This window comes from Vulpes vulpes, chromosome 2 (genome assembly GCF_048418805.1).
Source record: "Vulpes vulpes isolate BD-2025 chromosome 2, VulVul3, whole genome shotgun sequence".
Taxonomy (NCBI): Eukaryota; Metazoa; Chordata; class Mammalia; order Carnivora; family Canidae; genus Vulpes; species Vulpes vulpes.
The window spans coordinates 11,132,320-11,147,020 of NC_132781.1; the positions used below are offsets into that span (position 1 = coordinate 11,132,320).

General features: G+C 37.5%; 1 protein-coding gene across 8 annotated transcripts in view; it reads left to right on the plus strand.

Annotated features, from left to right (window-relative positions):
- The window catches only part of LOC112920743 (ABC-type organic anion transporter ABCA8-like), a 77,339-nt gene that overhangs the window by 10,160 nt on the left and 52,478 nt on the right, over nucleotides 1-14,701 (plus strand). For 3 of the 8 annotated variants that reach the window (XM_072746738.1, XM_072746740.1, XM_025999649.2), the window contains 5 exons: nucleotides 4,909-5,010; nucleotides 6,300-6,504; nucleotides 9,746-9,910; nucleotides 12,678-12,781; nucleotides 13,928-14,154. In XM_072746738.1, the coding sequence (XP_072602839.1) occupies nucleotides 4,915-5,010; nucleotides 6,300-6,504; nucleotides 9,746-9,910; nucleotides 12,678-12,781; nucleotides 13,928-14,154 (797 nt within the window). In that variant the 5' untranslated portion in view covers nucleotides 4,909-4,914. Of the gene's footprint in view, nucleotides 1-2,837; nucleotides 2,991-4,908; nucleotides 5,011-6,299; nucleotides 6,505-9,745; nucleotides 9,911-12,677; nucleotides 12,782-13,927; nucleotides 14,155-14,701 lie in introns of those variants that run through there. The other 5 variants (XM_072746742.1, XM_072746741.1, XM_072746744.1 and 2 more) reach the window with 3 other exon arrangements.

Consider the following 14,701-nt stretch of genomic DNA (forward strand, 5'->3'; position numbering starts at 1 on the left):
ATAAACAGAGATTTCAAGCTCCTAAAGTGTAAGCATTTTGCTCTGAATTTAAGAACCATATAAGACGAGAAAACTCAGTCCTTACAACTTGAAACTGTCTACTGCATGTATAATAAAGAATTCAGGTTGTTGTTAGTCTTTTGATAAGCTATAGAACATTTGTGGATTGGAGGAAAATAGAGTAGGTGACACTAATTTTCAGTGAAACATCAAGGGGATTGGAGCCAGACTGCAGTTTCCATGCTATATTGAGCTGCGGCTGATTCCACAGTGAGATCATGTTTTTGGCCAGCTTACCTTCCTGCCCACCAGCCCTGCAACACTCTCCTTAAAAGTGTCCGAAGTCTCTGCACTGGAACAGCCTTTAGGGATCGTCAAGCCAGTATTACTGGGTACCTGACCTAATGTGTTTTTTTTCCCCCTTGGGAAATTGCTCCCACCAACCGCCATTCCTTAAACTTTCTAACCTCTTCGTGCAACCTGCTTCCACCTACCCTTGCATCTCAGCCTCATCAGCAGACATGTGTAGATTTTTCCCTGGGGCAATGGTCTCTGAGACTGTCTTGGCTAATTTGCCTCCCATTGGAACTGGCTTCTGACCAACTTACTTGAGCATTGTCTCCAGGAAATAACACAGCCCTCAGTGTCATCCTGTGGCATGAATGGAATGACAGCTTCTGGGGAAGGCACACCCATTCCTCATCACTACGAGGAAATTCAGAGCAACCACGTGGTTTTCCATCACTGGCCAACATGACCTACACATGAGAGGAAGAGAACACGGGCCTCAAATTCAGGACTTACAGCCAATTCAAGGTGGAGCTTACTGGTCTGTGCTCTAAAGTCCCAACTCATTCTCCCAAGTCACATCCCTGGTGTGCTTTCCAGAAAATTGATGATCACTCCAGAATATCATTCCTTTCCATAATTCAGCTTAGATACACTGCTTCCTCCTGCAGTGAGGACCTTTTGAGAGCACTCAATTTCTACAGTTTTCCAGAGAAGCTCAGCAAATCATATTTGGGTAGTACTGGTTGATTAGGGCTTTGGAAAGATGTGGTATTAGTGTTATGCACCAAGAAACTTCCTCCTGAGAGGTATTTTGGGTCTCTGCAAAAAAAAAAAAAAAAAGTATAAATTTCCCTACCTAATCCTCATCACCACCACCAGCTCACATACACACACATGCACACGTGCGCACATACATATATATTCATAAATGCTCTTTGTTCAGGGGAAAGGCATGGTCTATTGCTATGTAGTTCTCTGACGGTGGCACAGTATCTATGGAAGAATAATGCTGCTCTCAGCAGGAAATTTTAGGTAGAGTCCATCGGATGTTTTCACACTGGATTAACCTACACATAAGTCAAAGGGTCCTGTGTTCTTAATCTGGCTAAAGCCTATCCAAGCCTCGTTCAAGTAGAGCTGCTACTCTCCATCTCAAGAACAAGCCCAAATATCTCAGCCTCCCCCAGAGTAACCTGGGTAATCCATTGGCAAATTTAATTAACTATAGGTGGCTAAAATAAATTCACTTTAGGTATTCTTTAAACTAAAGATTGAACCAAATTTCTATATAATAATAACCAGAATGCTCAGGTTTGAAATTCAGCAGAGAGATAATGACCTAGAAAGTCTTTGAGTATAAGAAGATAGTGATAATAAATTATGTGGAGTTTCCATTCGAAAAAGAAAGATGTTTTTCTAGGAAAGTCCAAAAATTAAGAGCAATCATCCAAAGAATATCTTTTATAAACATCTTTTATATCTTCGAGACAAGAATAAAACATGATGGGGGGGGCCTTGAAAAATTTCAATAGAAGGTAATATGGACAAAACTAGAAGCAGAGAAAAAGCAGATTTTATATGAGAATAAAACACAGTGGAACATCATCCAAAAAGAAAATTTATACATTTTACTTCTTAAAAATATAGCATCTATCAGCTTGGATTTCTAAAAATTAATTCTGAATCTTACATTAATCACACATTAAAAATTGGAAAAATTTTTTAAAAAATAAAAAATAATTTAAAAATTGGACAAAAGGTTAAAAATAAAGATATGGATAAAGCTATGTTAGGCAAGTATTAATTAAGCTAAAAAAACTGCATGTCTCTGTGTTATTATCAGAAGTAGAAGTAACCTACCCTTTAAAATATGACCAATAGTCTTATGTACCTAGCCTCTTAGCCTTTAAATGCATACACTAAAAAGTAACAGAGATACAACAAGAAATTGGCAAACCTATCATTATTGAAAAATTTAATAGAATACTATCATGAAATGATTGATCTAGTAAACATAACCTTGGAAAGGATGCTGAAATTTCAAAGAACACAATTAGGAAGATACCGAAAACACACCAAAAGCTGACATGTTTATGTCAAGCATTCATGGAATATTTCCAAATATTAAAATATACTGGCCACCAAGGAAGTCTCAATACATTTCAAAGATGCAATCTCTTAGAGTCACACTTCCTCTGATCAGCATGATCAAATTAGAAATCAAAAATAAAAAGCCACTAAAACCAAGGAAACAAGGTAATGAGGGGATCCTAAGTAATATATCTGTGGTCTATTGCTGCATTTACTATTTCACAGCAAAAGAAAAAGAAGCAAGAGATAACATACAACAATAAATAAACATTTACAGCTGGGATGTACAGGTTGGTTTTTAGGAGGTGCTGCTGATCTTGGATAGGCTTGCTCAGATCCCTAGAGTCTGGCTGGCTGGAGTCTGATGTAGGCTACTCTATCCTGGCATATGACTGGGATGACTCAGCTCTGCTGTTTGTGCTTTTCAAGTCCCAGGGGTAGCCCAAGTATGCTCTTATAACAATGACAGAGCCGCAAGAGCAAGCAGACACACCCAAGACTTCGTAAGGACTAGGCTGAGAATTGGCTCATAATTGCTCCCACTCCTTTCTACAGTCAAAGTTATAGTCTGCCTTTAAGGAAGAAACTCCAGATTTACCAGACAAAAGGTATGGACAAAAGTAGAGCTCCTCATCTACGTTGGACAGGAATGATAAGAATGGGAGCCTTTTTCTTGTTCCTGATCATGGAGGAAAGGCCTTCAACCTTTCACCCATTGAGTATGATGTTAGCCATGGACTTATTTTATATGGCCTTTATTAGGTTGAGATATATTCCTTCTATACCTACTTTGTTGAGTGTTTTTAATCATGAAAGGATGTTGTCTTCTGTGCAATGCTCTTTCTGTATCTGTTTAGATGATCATATGCTTTTTACCTTTCATTCTGTTCACACAGTGTATGATATTTATTGATTTACATATGTCGAGCCATCCTTGCATCTCAGGAGTAAATCCCACTTGATCATGGTGTATGGTCTTTTTAATGTGTGGTTGAATTCGTCTGCTAATGTTTTGTTGAGAATTTTTGCATTTAAATTCCTCAGGGATATGGGTCTGTAATGTTCTCTTCTTGTAATGTCCTTATCTGGCATTGGCCTCTGGGTAATGCTGGCCTCACAGGATGAGTTTGAAAGTATACCTTCCCTTTCAATTTTTTGGAAGACTTTGAGGACTGGCATTTATTCTTTCTTATTTTTTTAAAGATATTATTTATTTATTTGACAGAGTGTGTGTATGCATGGGGGGGGGGAGATGGAGAAAGGGAGAGGGAGAAAACATGAGCTTTCATGAGGGACTCATGGAGAGGGGGAAGCAGACCCCCCACTGAACCAAAAGCCCGATGTGGGACTTGATCCCAGGATCCTGGGCTCATGACCTGAGCCAAAGGCAAATGCTTAACTGACTGAGTCATCCATACACCCTTCATTCTTTTTAAAATAGTTGATAGAATTCACCAAAGAAGCCATCTGGTCCTGGGCTTTTCTTTGGTCCTGAGAAGTCTTTGATTACTGATTCAGTGTCCTTCCAACTTTTCTTTTGTTGCTGATTTCTAGTTTTTTATCCCATTGATCAGAAAACATAGTATAATCTCAATTTGCTAAGACTTGTTTTGTCGCCTGTTGCACAATCTATCCTTCCTGTTGGGAGGTCTTGAATATGTGAGAGCTGCTTCTCCCCTCCTTGGATGATAGCCTGTCTCTGCTTTGTGTCAGTGTGGGGTTCCCAAGCAAACCTCAGCAGCAAGTCATCTTTGCTTAGGAATGGGAGCAGGGAGGTCTCCTACCCCATTCTTGGTGGTAGATGGCTATCACTTTTTACTCCATGCAAGGGTCATGTTGCATCAACTAAGGTGTGTTTGGATAGGTGTGGTTGTAGCCTACTGCACGTCAAGCCACAAGAAGTGACATTGCAGTAAGGTATCTGAAGAAAACAAAGCTTTGGGGGAAAGGCTCTAGCTTTTTGGGGCTCCCAGATACATTACTGCTCTTTAGTCAAGAGCTATTGAAAACACACAATGAACCCTTCACCATCCAGGCACTTTGCACTGGAGAAAATCATTTAGTCTAAGCAGTCGGGGAAAAAAAATGTATTCTTTAGGAACCGGGAAAGTGAACCACTCTGACACCAAAAAGGAGAGCCTCTTCTTCCTGCAATGTCTCTTTGGTCCTCCTTACTGACAGAGCTTTATATCATGCAGCTGTCAAAGAAAACTATGTAAAAGGCCCAGATCCATTTTCATAGAGCAAGCTGCAATGAATGAATTTGGGGGCAATACATTGATAGCTGACACAGTGCATGACAAAAAAAAAAAAATCAGGGAGTAAAGAATTTGGAAATGGGAAGAAAAAAAAGCCAGGGGAGTCATAAAACACTAACTTTGGAACTCACAGATTCCAAGCACTCATTTGTAGCACTGCAACTATCAGGCTGCTCTTTTTCTGTTTGCAGGATATTTCTTCTCATTAAGATGGTCACATTTATATTATCTTCCCCCTCCCTTTTTTTTTTTTTTTTTAATTAAACAGGACAGAATGACTAAGAGACAGATAAGTGTTTGTCAACAGACCTGGGCATTATTTTGCAAGAACCTTCTGAAAAAATGGAGGATGAGAAGAGAGTCCTTTATGGTATGATTCAATATCTCTGTCACTTTGTATTTATAACAGGAAAATGTATATTCCCTGGGAAGTAACTATACTTTATCTCCCCTTCAAAAACCAAATCAAACCAGAAAACCTTTCTACAAGAGAAGGAGCTATTCCTCAAACTGCAGTCGGTCTGCAGATATTTCAGTTGACACAGACCCTGAGTTGAGCTCTAAAAGCACTGAAGCTGGCCAGTAATAGAAAAATCCAATAAGTGTTTTAAAAGTCAGTGGTCCTACTCATGGATAGTCAGGTTTAGATACTGAGATTCTGAAGGCTTGGTTAATCAACCCACAGAAGTAGGTAACTGGTATTTTCTCTTTTGATTCTTCTTCTTTTTTTAAAAGTAAATGATTCTCTTCCAAAGAGTAGAAAACTTGGAAATGTCATTAGTGCCAAGAAGAAAATTAGCATTAGCTGCCATCATTTTACCGTATCACAAAAAATCCTGTGAACTTGGATATCTTCTGAAAATCAGATAGATATAAATTAGCAGCATTTTTTAAAAAAGATTTCATTTATTTCTTCATGAGAGACACAGAGAGAGAGGCAGAGACATAGGCAGAAGGAGGAGCAGGCTACAGGTGGGGAGCCTCATGCAGGACTTGATCCCAGGACGACCTAAGCCAAAGGCAGATGCTTAACCACTGAGACACCCCGGTGCGCCAAGTAGCATTTTTAACTACATTAGAATTTTACTGTATACCTATTGCTAATTTTTTGTATACTCATCCATTTAGGAAATAAAATAATGTCTTAATGGAAGTTTGCAGGAGACCAGTAAGGATAACTCACTGAGACACTATTTCTCTGGTTGCCTGAATGGTACTGAAATTCCGATACCAGGATCTTAGCATATAGCCAGTATTTTGTTAGCAAGTAAGCAGTGCCTCAGAACTGTCTCAGGAAACACTAGTTAGGCTCTCAGTAGAGTTGGGAGTTGGGAGTTGGGAGTTGTAGATACAGCATGAGTAGGTCATACCAGCTGGTGATAATTTGCAATAGCCTTCCACTCTTGCCTCTCATACTTTCATGATCAGTGCATGCTTTATTTAGACTGGTGCTGTGGGTCAATACATTGGAATTCCTATTAACAGCTCGTTGGAATTACTCAGACTGCTGAATTTTGCACTGTACATATTTTAAACAGTTCATAAGGTGGCATATATTGAAAGCAGAAAAATGCATGAGATAAACTGTTATGAACAAATGACTGTGGATAACTAATTTGAAGTCCTAATTTTCTTTATTCTTTCTCTTGGATTATATAGGAATGGTTCAACCCATTGCTCCTCCTACTTTGTTTGTATCTATTTCCTACTGATCATAAAGTTAATGATTTTTCTTCACTGCCTGATATGGACCTGGGACCAGTAGACTCGTTTAAAGATTCTTTGTTTTCTATTGTATACACACCTATCACCAATACAACCCAAAAGATAATGGATAAAGTAGCCTTAGCCTCCTTCATGAAAGGTGAGTTTTCTAGCAACCAAAGAGGAATTTCTGGTATCTGGTTCATTTGACTGCAGATGCATGCATTTAATTTGCATTTCAGTTGATAAACTGTGTTGTCAAAACTTATAGATTATGTGAAATTGTGTGTCCAAACTCTCAACAAAGAAATCTTGATCTTGCATAGCATATGGAAAAGCATGAACGTAGAGTTTGGCAGACTTTGGAAAGTGGAAATGTTTAGGGAATTTTTGACAGACAGTTGTGGAGGCATTATTACTAGAATGAGACTGTCACTCTGGCATTTGCTTATCATTAGGGACAAAAAAACATGAGTCTTTTCTTATATTTGATTATAGGAATTCTATCTCTACCTTTTTACTACTGAAAGTTGCCTTACTGTATTTGAAGATTCAACTGATGAATGTTCTGTGTTTCAAATTTCCACCCTTCAGTGTTAAAATACCTATCAATGAAAAATAAGAAGAGCATTATTACTGTCTAGATCACTTTCCTGAAGAATAGTCTTCTGAAATCAGAGGAAAAGCAGCCTCATGCAGAGGCAAGAGAACCAGTCTTAGAGTCAAAGAACATTTGGCTAAAAGTACTTCTGTGACTGCATCTGCAGGGCATTTTGCAAGTCATCAACTTCTCTGAGCCACATTATCACCATATTGAAAATAAGATTAACAGTGCTACATTTTTCATGAATATATTAGTTAAGAATGAGAGAATCCCAATTCAATTTGACTCAAAGAAAGGAGGGCATCTTTTGTCTCACGTTAAGGAAATGAGTATGGATAGAGATCTGTCAACAACAGAGGAAGAAATATGTCTCAATTGCCAGGTCTATAGTATTGTGTGCTAGTCTCATTCTCAGGTTGGCTCTCCCCAGATAGAAGCAGATTTAGTCCACAGAATCTCCAGATTTAAGCCCTACCACAAACAGCTTCAGTGAAAAGTATACAAGCCTTTTCCAATAGTTCAAAATACTTTCAAAGATTGGATCCATTGGAATGATGGTCTACTTTGCATTAGCGCTGGTCTTGGTCTACCAAGAACTAATCTCATTGGATAGAAGAATACAGTATTGTCACTGCCCACTGGTTGTATTTCTAGGTTTCAAACCACGTCCAAACTAGGTCTCAAACTAGGTTTTCAACCACGTCCAAACCACATGGTATGTGAGTGGAAGAGTGGCAATGTCCCAAATGAATTTTAGAGTGTTTACTAGAAGGGGGACTGAATGTCAGCCAAAGAGAAACGATTCTTCTTTGCAAATATAAATACATACCTCAAAGGGAGATCTATGGTGATTGAGCCATAAATATGAATTGAGTTATAATTTAAAAACAATTTAGAGCTTGCACAACTTTGTGAATATACTAGAAATCATGAAATTATACAGTTTAAAAGGATAAATTTTATGTTATGTGAATTATATGTCAATTTTAAAAAAGAACATAAAAATGTGACTTTAGTGCCTGGGTGGCTCAGTTGGTTAAGCACCCAACTCTCGGTTTTGGCTCTGGTCATGGTCTCAGGGTTGTAAGCTTGAGCCCCGTATTGGGTTCTGTGTTAAGTGTGGAGTCTGCTTGAGATTCCCTCTCCCTCTCTCTTGCCCCTCCCTATGCTCAAGGAAGGAAGGAGGGAAGGAAGGAAGGAATGTAGGAATGTAGGGGAAACTTTTAGATCTTGCTCCACCCAGTCACTGGAAGTCTATATAAGGTCTCTTCTCTTTGCTAACCTATGTTCACGATTCTACTACAGCTTATGTAACTATCAATTTTGTGCTTGGACTCTGACCCCCTAACAGTATCCAGTATCCAGAAGTCTCTCATTTCTGTGATCTGTGTTCAGGCTCTTACTACTTGGAGCTTGTATGGCCACAGTTCCCAGATTATGCTGGACTTTTCTGTCCTGTCCATGCTTCACTGCACACTGCTGGGACAGGTGGATGGCTTCCCTCCAGACTTGCTTCTCCATCATGCCTCACCAACCACCACTCCCTTACTTCCACCTGAATTGGAATATTTGCACTGAGCATCTTGCCTACAAACACTGATTCCACTTCAGATTCAAGATCCCAAACTGATCTGCGCTGTCCATCTAAGGTCTGGTCTGTCTCCCTCTCTATCCCAGCGTGTGTCTCCACTCATCCTCTGGTTTACAGATGTCCTCTTGGGAGGTCACAATGCCATAAATTTATGCCTCTCAACAACACTCTGGTTCAAGGTCCCATGCAACTGGGTTAATAAATATTCGTTAAATGACTACAGTGTGCAGGGTCTTCACATCAAGTTTATTTTTACAATGAATGGGTTGTTATCTTTGTTTCATAAATAATGTAACTGCAATTATGATATTCATTAAAGGCTATCATATGCTAGATCTTATAGAGACTTTAATTCTGTAGTGATAGAATATTATCCTGTAATAATATTACTATTCTGTATTATACTTTTCTGCACTCTGTAGTAATATTCTGTACTACGAATAGGTATTATTGTTTGTTTTACAAATAATGGAAATTGAGTAATAAGGCCTATGTGACTTGCTCAAGATCACATGGATTTAAGGAATAGATTCCAGGAAAAAAATATAGTTCCATCAAAATACATGTTACCTTCTTCCTCTGCTTGCATCTACAACACTCTCACCCCAATCCAGGACTTTTTTTTTTTTGCATTCCTTCTCATTTTTTCGATCTTAATGAGACATCTTTATAGCATTTAACACAATGTCCGCAGAAAAGAGGGACTTTTTAGCAATGTCAATATAGCCAGTCAATGTATTTTTAGGATTTTCATTTTTTAAAGTATATTTACCATACTGTTAGGATTGTTAACAGAAAACGAATTTTTATAATTATTTCCATCTGTGATATTTAAATTACAGTTAGGTCACAAATGACCTACCACTCATGACCACTTTTTTTTACTATCATTGTAGATTTATTGCAATGCTGATTTGCCTGTGAATAGTTTAATTGGTATGAAATGATATTATATGTGATTGAAATTGGTTCAAGAACTGCAAATGAAAATAAAATCACTGATTTTCATGTAGTCCTTCTGAATGTATCTAGATGACCTTCAGCAATGTCTCTTCCCAAACTTTACTTTGCCTGACCTATTCAAAGTTGGTATTTGATTTTGTTGTATTTCCATAAAGAACTCTAGTAAAAGTAATTTAAAGTGACATCTTGAAGTTGGTCTCCTCATAATTTACTAACAAATATATTCTCTTCTCGTAATGGCAGATAAAAAAGTTTTGGGACTGTCCAATGAAGAAAGTATTAAAGAAGTAATGACACATTATCCTGAGGAAATAATACAAGTCATCTTTACTAATACATTCTCATATCATTTGAAATTCACGCTAGGCCACAGAATCCCAACAAGGAAGGAACACAGAGACCATGAAGGTAACTTTCCAGCTATGTAATTCCAGTGCTCGCTATTATAATTATGTCATAAGTTGTACATGGGAGTGGATGTTAATACAGCAAATTTAAAAATACCTGTGATGTGATGTCAGGATAATCAACACATTCATGTACAAATGTACATTGGTTTTTGGGTTTATTAACTTAGCACATTAGATGGTTGTTATATATGGTTCTATATGTATATATATAAATACTTACACATATATATTTATACACATATATACATATACAAATTCCCATATATGTACATATTAAATGTAATATGTGGTTATAATATATTATTGCTAAAGGAAAGTATATTTGTTTGTGGATAAAGTAGAAGAAGTTTCTCTTTAAATGTCTGAGTAAGCTTATTCTTGAGGGCCCAAAATGAAGAGGGCACCAAATCCAGAGCGATTGCTTATTATTAATGCTGTATGATTTTGCCAGTCTCAGTAACCAAGAGGTTTGGGTTTTAGCTACATGAGGACAGGTGAGAAAATCTTGGGTTTATATGAGATGAAAATTTCTGTATTAATTTGGAACCTGAAGAGACTGATACTCAGTGAATGAGTAGACAAAGAAAAAAGCCAAGCCAAGATGGTTTTTAAAAAGAATGAAATTATAAGTAATTAAGACAATATGCTATTGTCATAGTGAAAGACAGATAGACCAATGAAACAGAAGAAGGAAACCTGGAAAGCTCTCACATAAACATGAAATCTAACATAAGACATTGTAATTGGTGCTGGGAAAATTGTCTCTCCATCAAGAACAAAATGAAATTATCTCATACTAAACAACCAATTCCAGGTACAGAACTCAAAGAAAAAAAATCCTGTAAACTTTCTAGAAGTCAATATAGGAGAATATCTTTATAACTGTGGAATAGTATAGTATTATTAAACAAACAAAAAATATATAAACTATAGGGGCACCTGGATTGCTCAGTGGTTGAGCATCTGCCTTTTTTTGATCATCAGCCTATTTTCCTTTCCTTTTGAGGGCATAGAATAATTCTTTTGTAACTATAGCTAGATACCGATATTCCAGACATTGGAAAGCAAATGTGAGTTCTCTATGAGCTTTCCTCACCTGCTTCTGCAAACTAGATGGAAACTCTGTTTCCTTGGGAACCTTTAGATGTGAAACAGAAAACCTTGCTCCCCTCCTTCCAAAGACCTGTGCTAAATCTGTAGTCTGAATGAGAAGTAAGCTTTTGCTATGATAAGACAGTAAGATTTTGAAGGTTGGTTGTTACGAGGCATATCATAGACTATCCTGACTGATACACACATATTCATGAGAAGACATATATAAGGACTTTCATAGAAGTAGCTATTTTTTTTTTGTAGTAGTAAAAAAGTAAAAAGAAACTAACCAAATTATCATTGGATAAATATATTGAGTTGCATTCCTGCAATGTGGTCCTATACAATCATAAGAAGTAGAAAAAATAGGGCCATTTATTTGAATTGCAAAATCATAATTTGGAGCAATGAAGCAAAATGCACTACGATGGCTGTAATGAAATATAAGATATAAAGGTAAGCCATTTTTAAGTTACATGTGTAGTTTGGGGATACATTATAAAAACGTGAAAGCATATATAAACACAAAGTTCAGGAAGGTATTTAGCCAGTTAGGAGCTTGGTGGTAGGGAGAGCAATAAGGGGACACTTGGGTGGCTCAGCAGTTGGGTGGCTGCCTTCAGCTCAGGTCATGATCCTGGGATCCAGGATTGAGTCCCCTATTGGGCTACTGCGAAGAGCCTGCTTTTCCCTCTGCCTATGTGTCTACCTCTCTGTGTGTGTGTGTGTGTCTCATGAATAAATAAACAAAATCTTTAAAAAGAAAAAAAAGGAAGAGCCATAAGATCATAGACAATGGGACGCCTTGGTGGCTCAGTGTTTGAGCATCTCCCTTCAGCTCAGGGCGTGATCCCAGGGTCCTGGGATTGAGTCCCACATTGGGCTCTCTGCGGGGAGCCTACTTGCCCTTCTGCCTGTGTCTCTGGCTCTCTCTCTGTGTCTCTCATGAATAAATAAATAAAATCTTTTTTAAAAAAGGATCATAAACAATATACAGGGGATTCTAATTATATTTGTAATGATTTATTCATTTTTAAAATTTAGGTACATATGTATTCATTATATTGTCATTTATAAGCCTGAACTATTTCCAAATGATTTTTAAATATTTAAAATGTTAATGAAGCATGCATTTAATTCCAATACTCAGTTTTAACTTTTCATGTTAAATATTAGTAGCCCTTTAATGCAGTTTAATACGCAGTGGACTGGTGGGGTTTTTTTTTTTTTTTTTTTTTTTTTTAGAGCGAAAGTTATCTCCTCTGAACAGCCAGTTGCTCATTATTACCTGTATTGTGTGTAATGTCAGACAAAGCTTTAGTTCTCAATCCATAGGCTTCTCAATCCACACAAGAGCTGCAAACCTTTGAAACACATAAAAAGATTGTTTTGACAATACAAAACCATAGAAGAGAAGAGCTCAACAAAATTCTTGATTGGTGAAGAAGCAGGGAAGATAGTGTATTCTAATTTAATACAGAATGTCCCCTACAAGTGCTCTGTTGGCCCTGTTTTAAGAATCATTACCCAGTTTATATTTTTCATAGGCCTTGAGTCAAAGTAAACATTTAGAATGTGCAGCCATCGTAAAGTCCACTATTTCCTATAATCAGGACTGAAATAATCCATAATGATAAGTTATGGCTTTCTTTTTTTTTTTTTTTTTCTTAAAGCCCATTGTTATAATCTGAGTGAAGGTGTTAAGTGCCAGGTTTCAAAATACTGGAAGCAAGGTTTTGTGGCTCTTCAAGCTGCTATCAATGCTGCTATTATAGAAGTGAGTACAAACATTCCATGTTAACTAATGTTCCATGAAGATGAACGGTATTAGAAGCCTCAAATTTTCATAGAAGAAAATATAAATGGATAGTCTTGTTCTTTCACTTCATCACTGGTTCTTTAGAACAAAGTGCATTTAAGTTTTTATATGCCATAGGGGCTATAGACATAAATAGAAAAGAAATTTTCTCTCCTAATAATTCAACCTTGTCAGGAGGCCAGTCATATCATAAGAATAGTATTAGAGCCCAAATGGCCTTCGACCGATGAACAGCTAAAGACGTTGTGGTATGTATACATATATATAATGGATATTACTCAGCCATCAAAAAGAATGAAATCTTGTCATTTTCAATGACATGGATGGAGCTAGAGTATATTATACTAAGCAAAATAAATCAGAGGAAACCAATACCATATGGTTTCACTCAGACATGGGATTTAAGAAACACTAAACAGATGAACATAGGGGAAGAAAAAAAAAGAGAGAAGGAGGCAACTTTAAGAGGCTCTTAACTATAAAGAACAAACAAGGTTGCTGGAGGGGAGATGGGCAGGGGATGGGCCAGATGGGTGATGGGCATTAAGGAGGGCACTTGTGATGAGCACTGGGTGTTATATGTAAGTGATGAATCACTAAATTCTGCTCCTGAAGCCAATATTACACTATACATTAACTAACAGGAATTTAAATAAAAGCTATTAAAAGTAAAACATTTTTTAAAAGCATTATTAGAATGGGAGACGTAGGGTATCACGAAGGTATAAAGTGTCTGTAAGTAAATAAGCAAACTTCTGAGACTCGGGTGCCAAGGAAGAATTCCTAATTGAAGTAACATTTAAAACTGAAGCTTGAGTTAAGAGTTGCCAAGTATATAAGGTCATAAAGGTATTTCAGGCACATTATAAGGCAGTGTTAGGCAGGAAGGCAATAAATGACATAGTAAATTTTGAGAACTGTGTGAAGCTCAGAATGCCTGGTGTCAGGGCCCCAAGTAGGCCAGTGGCAGAAGGCGGACGTGAAAATTCAGACTAGCATCAGATCCAGATTGACCAGTAATGTGTTCAGAGGAAAGGAGATGAGAGAAAACAGAATATGCCATCTATGAATAGACCAATTTTGTTTATTAATATATTTCTTCAGACCACAACAAATCACTCAGTGATGGAGGAATTGATGTCAGTTACTGGGAAAAATATGAAGATACATCCCTTCATTAGTCAAGGAGGCATTATAGCTGATTTCTTCATTTTCTTCTGCATCATTTCCTTTTCCTCATTCACTTATTATGCATCTATTAACGTTACAAGAGAGAGGAAGAAGATGAAAGGTCTGATGAAGATGATGGGTCTTCGAGATTCAGCGTTCTGGTGAGTCAAGTATAGCACAAATAAATAAATGTAGGGATTCAGGAAAATGGGCCTCTTTAAAGCATCAGTGTTCAAACCTAATGATTTTTCTAACTCTTCCCTATGGATGGAATAAATTGTCCTTGTTTGTAACACTTGCCAAGTTAAGGCTGTGGGTCACTAGGCTTCTCCAACTGAAGGAAGAACAGCAGGCTTGGGCTGGGTGGGGTTGTGAGGTAGGGATAATGAAGGATGGCCGTTGAGTCTACTGGTAAGAGTGTGGTAGAAATGGTAGATTTGGGTGTCTAAGCCAGATGGAAGTGGAATTCAAGCCAGGATGGGACTGAAAGGAGGGGAAAAAGAGGTCAAAGATCAGAAACTCTTTTGAGACTAAAGATCTGGTATGAGGGATACATTTGAAAGAACAAGCTGGCAGAACAGGATTGAGAATAGAGGCTGCATAGTTTGAATTTAAAATGTTGGAAGCTGGCTAATTCCAAGGATGGGGAAAGCCCAGTGTGAGAGCGAACTTGAGAACCACTGAAAAAGCATGGAGGTGATGTTGTGA